This window comes from Pteropus vampyrus, unplaced genomic scaffold (assembly GCF_000151845.1).
Source record: "Pteropus vampyrus isolate Shadow unplaced genomic scaffold, Pvam_2.0 Scaffold2, whole genome shotgun sequence".
Taxonomy (NCBI): Eukaryota; Metazoa; Chordata; class Mammalia; order Chiroptera; family Pteropodidae; genus Pteropus; species Pteropus vampyrus.
In genome coordinates this window covers 19,728,728-19,733,688 of record NW_011888783.1, presented here as the reverse complement: position 1 = coordinate 19,733,688, position 4,961 = coordinate 19,728,728, and the positions used below count along the sequence as shown (strand labels likewise).

Sequence of the window (4,961 nt, the reverse complement as noted above, 5' to 3'; positions counted from 1 at the left end):
ATTATATCAATATGATCTAACCTCAAAACTTATCATTCATGAAGAGCTATTAGCTACAAATGCTTTAATTGATAACACTGATACATACTTAGTCTTCTCTATTTGAAGGTAATTCATTAAAATATACTTCATCCGAGAGCCTATTTACTCTTCATCCAAGATCTTATTAATAGGATCAAGTTCTAATTTCCAAAATAGAATGTACAGATTAAACCACGGGCAGGCTGTTGAGAGTTTGACATCATACTCAATAACGGTGGCAATAAAGGAGTCATGTAGGTTAAGTCCTATTTTACATACAGACTAAAGGATAGTGGACAGCAGACATTTTTAAATGCATAGGAAGACTGTGACTTTTAAGTCATATACTTTCCTAGGTATATACTATTCTTAAAAAGCTTACTGCATAACTAAGTGTGAAAACACAATAATAAATTTTACAATGCATAGTTATTAATAGTTTGCAAAGCGTTTTCACTTCTATGATCTCATTTGATCTTCAGAACAACTCTCAGAGGTAGCAGGCAGAACAAGATTACTGCTCTTATTTAACAGATAAAAAATGGAGATTCAGACAATTGTTACAATTATTTAAGATCATAAAGGTATTAGATGAGAGAGACAGGCATAGAAGACTAGTTTTCGGACTCCTGCTCCATGACCATCTCCCACACATCATATAGAGCCATAAGAGATGCAACAACAAGCATTATTCATTTTTTCATTCATCAGATTAAATTTTTTGAGTACCCACCAGATACACTGTATTAAATGTCGGGTCAGGTGCTAGGCAGGTAGACATGAATTAAATTCAGTCTCTGGTTCTGAAGAGCACATGATGAAGTGATAGGAAGAAAAATATGTGGACAAGTAGCTATAACTCAGAGTAACACATGTTTTAGTAAAAGTATCTATAAAATACTATAGGCTCATGGGAGAGCAATCATGGAACTGTACCAAGATGAATTATAGAAGACGTCACAGGGAAAATGACATCTGAACTGGGACTTAAATTTGAGTAGAAATTTTCCAAGCATAAAACGACGGGGAAGGACAAGATCTGCATGAGCAAAGACAAGGAGATATTAAACAAAGGGACATGAAGCGGTCCTGAAAGGGTAATCCCCAGAGATGAGAAAAGATTTGGTGAAAAGTTGGGAAAGGTTGGCTGGGACCCACAGCCATGCTATGATGTCTGGAGCACGCTGGATAGGAGGAGCTTCCTTGTCCTCTCACACAATAAAATTCACTCAAAAAAATTAATTCCCCAAAGCTCAACACTTAATTCATTTAATTAATTAACTAATTCAATTAATATTGATGAAAGATGCCAAATTTCGTACTCACTGAGAGATATGTCCTCAGGATCCCAATCATAATCAACAGCCTGAATATGTTCCTGTTCTTCAAGATAATCTGCATACTTCTCAGATGAGAGATTATATTTTCGAATTCGCACATTTTCAGGAAGTAGCAACAGAGGAGGGTTACCTGTAAATAAGAAGGACTGCTTTTTCTGTTTGAATTCTAACTCAACTTTTTTCATATAAAGTATGTAAAAAATATTTTCTATTTTACATAAAGTAGCAAGTATCCTCCCCCTATAAAAAATCATGAGTTTTTATAGGAATCTATCTCTGCTAATCGATAGAACTGACTATCCAACTGAGTTGCAAAACCCAGGACTGTAGACATTCTTATCTCCATTTCAGCTAGAAAGCTAACATTTCTGTTAGGGACATTATCAGTTCTTTATTCTTTGTCCTCAGCGGGCAACAGTTTAGAGCAAGGCAAGATTGAGACCCCTAGAAAGCATCCTACTTTCCATGGATTTTTTTTTTTAATTCACTAACAATAAAACAGACATGATTGTGACAGTCTCACTGAAGAAATAATTATAGTTTTATTGAAAATTTACCAGGAAGTCCTCATTCTTCACTTTTTACTGACAAATTTTATAATTCTTTTAACAGGTAATCAGCTCATGATTCTATTTAGCTTCTAGCTAATGACAAAAGCTCGTTCTTGATTTAAAAAAATTTTTTTTTACTTAAAGCAGCTATTTTTAATGGTGACTCATCCTGAGATGCATTGTCTAATTTTTTTAAAATTTACTTACCTAGTGTTAATCGAATTTAACTTAATTTTCAAAAGTTCATTTTATAAATTTCCTATTTCGACATTATGTTTTACATAAACATTCTAATTTATTTCAGTCATCTACTTAGTTAAAAGATGTAAACTCTTTTTAATTCGCTGCTTAATTACCAGACCAACTGTTCAAATGCCTTTATTATACTTTCATTCAGTGTCATAATGTTTGGAGAGTAAAATATTTAAGTATGTGAGTCAAATGTACACATCATAAAATCCCAATTTGTATGAAGAAATTAAACAGTCATTTTACCCTTAATCTGCAAAGTTAAATGCTATTTTCTTATCACGTTCCATAAACTCTACTACAAACTTCGAATTTAAATCTTTAAGATCATAAAGACCTATACTCCATAACTGGGATATGCTGATTCGAATCAGACCTCTGGAAATTTGGACTATAATACTTCTGAATTGCAGTCTTTCTCTTTTTTTTCATTCCTATCTAGTACTCGTTACTGTTTCAATCAGGCCTGATTCTCAGATACTAGCATTAACCTAAAATGTAGAACTAATGATTGAAATTATAAATGTGGTAGACTTCCTGGCACATTTTTTCTGTCTGTGCCCCAATTGAATGTGACTATTTTTTGTGGTCCATCTTGGATTATAGAGCTCAAATCTTGATGTCAGTGGAGTGGGAGCTATAGAGCTTCATAAATTTCCTTCTGTTGATGACCATCCTATAAACAAGCTTTTGTTGTTTAAATCTTCTGGAGGGTGACATCTTGTCTACCTTCTGAAGTTTTTATCAAGGTGGATAAGAAGGTGTTCAGAATAATAAGTAACACCTGACTCCTGTTTGAATCCCTATATATTTGCTGGGAGATTGTAGTTATTGTTTTAATCTGGCAAGGGAGGAGAGTGGAGAAGAGACTGGATCGGTTTTAGAAGAGAAGTAACTGAGAAATTAAAAATAAGACTCTGAGAGTAAAGTTTATTTTCTGGTATTTCATACTCATAAGCATTTATCCGAGAGTCAATTAATTCCAACATGAACCCATCGTACGTACCATCAGCTTCACACCGTTTTCCATAGGTGATACTCAAGGACCTGAAGCCTTCGGCACAATAACACTCATAACTTCCTTTGGAATTTTGGCAGTGCTGGGGACAAGTCCCAAATTGCTCACACTCGTCGATATCTGTAGGCAAAGGAAAACCAAATATGCAACAGATGCTCCCATCCATTCTTTAGAAACACTGCTTTTGTTTAAATCCACATTGGCTAGCGACAAAGACTGAGAAGACTGCAGATGAAAACAAGCAGGCACCAACATTTATAGAACAGTTACTAAGTTTCAGATACTGTTTCCCCTCATTTAATGTTCCAGAAAGACTTTATGAGGTGTAAACTATTATGAAACCTTAAGTCCCAAAGCTGGTAAGCAAGGAAGATAACGTTTAAACTGAAGCAGTTTGACTGTGCAATAGCAGTACAAAATTTTCCCTTTGGGGAAGCAGATGTTATTTTATTGTTGTTTGGTACTACTTTCCCTTCTGCTAACTAGCTTCAGGAATGGGAATCATTGGTTTTATTTTTTAATAGAGTTCTTAAGCTTCAGCTTCCAAAAGAACTGTTCCAATCATTTGATTATGGCACATCATGAGTTAGAACAGTACATTCAAATAATAAAAGGCTTAAAATCATACTCATCACTTATCGTCTTGATATGCTACCATCTGACTATTGTAGAACACATTTATGTCTGACATAAGTAGGTGCATAATAAATATGTTGTTTGACTTAAGAAGAAAGTAAGACTTGTATTTGTTTAAAAAAAATTGAAATCCCACACAGTGATACATTAAACAGCCATCATCACTGAGGCCTTCATAAATCACATCGGATATTTTTGCAGATGACCTATCTGCACTGTAGCTAATAGCTCTTCAAGTATGATAGGTTTTGAGGTTTGATAATATTGATGTAATTGAATTATTAGTATTATAGGAACAATGAGGAGGTAGAGATGTCAATAATGGAAGAGTTCACCTAATTAGATCCGGTTCCTCCTTTATCTGATAATTTCACAGATATTCTTGAAGATGAGCTATCTGCCTAGTGTTCTGCTAGGCACTAGTAAGATAGCATGGAAAAAAGCAATTGGCATTCCCTGAGTTTGGGTTTGTTTTGCTTTTTTTTCACAGCCCAAGAATTAAATGAGGAAAATAGATCTTGACATTTGTCATCATTGGTTGTATATATCACAAATGTGCAGCTTACAATCTCATTCAGAACTGATCATTACTCTCTAATGATAAAATTAGTGGTGCACCTGAATATTTCAATAAGCTAGAAGCATGAGTTTAGCCTATAAAAGGAAATAAATAGTGATTTAACAAAAGGGGATGACTGGAGAACATAAAGAGTACATGTTTCTTCTAATAAGAATTGGAGGAAATATACTCTACCGTCACAGGAGTTTCTGTCTAAAATATTGGCTTTGAACCCAGGTCTACAGGAGCAGATAAATCCTCCTTCATTTAATTGGGTACAATTTTGTTCACACAGATTTTCAGCACAAGATCTTTCTTTTCCTTTATCTGAAAAATAAAATTCCAATATTACAAGTGGAAGATATAAACCAGATCAGTCACAGCTACACATGCTAAGTAAGTTTTGGCCAGGGTGAATAAAATGCATATTAGTCATAAGTCATACAACTGCTATTAGAACCATAAATTGATATACATGGAAAGAAATTTTGCAATATGCATATATCGAAGACTTCAAAATATTCATGTTTTTACCCAGTTACTCCACATTAATAAATTTTCCCTCAAAAAGGAATAAAATTGTTCAA

At 34.1% G+C, this 4,961-nt stretch overlaps 1 protein-coding gene across 1 annotated transcript in view; it reads right to left on the bottom strand.

The window, feature by feature from the left end:
- The window catches only part of LRP2 (LDL receptor related protein 2), a 191,448-nt gene that overhangs the window by 17,064 nt on the left and 169,423 nt on the right, over window positions 1-4,961 (bottom strand). Inside the window, exons 63-65 of the mRNA XM_023528463.1 lie at window positions 4,570-4,701; window positions 3,168-3,299; window positions 1,348-1,491 (exon numbers count right to left, since the gene is read on the bottom strand). Coding sequence (XP_023384231.1) covers window positions 1,348-1,491; window positions 3,168-3,299; window positions 4,570-4,701 — 408 coding nt within the window. The remainder of the gene's footprint in view (window positions 1-1,347; window positions 1,492-3,167; window positions 3,300-4,569; window positions 4,702-4,961) is intronic.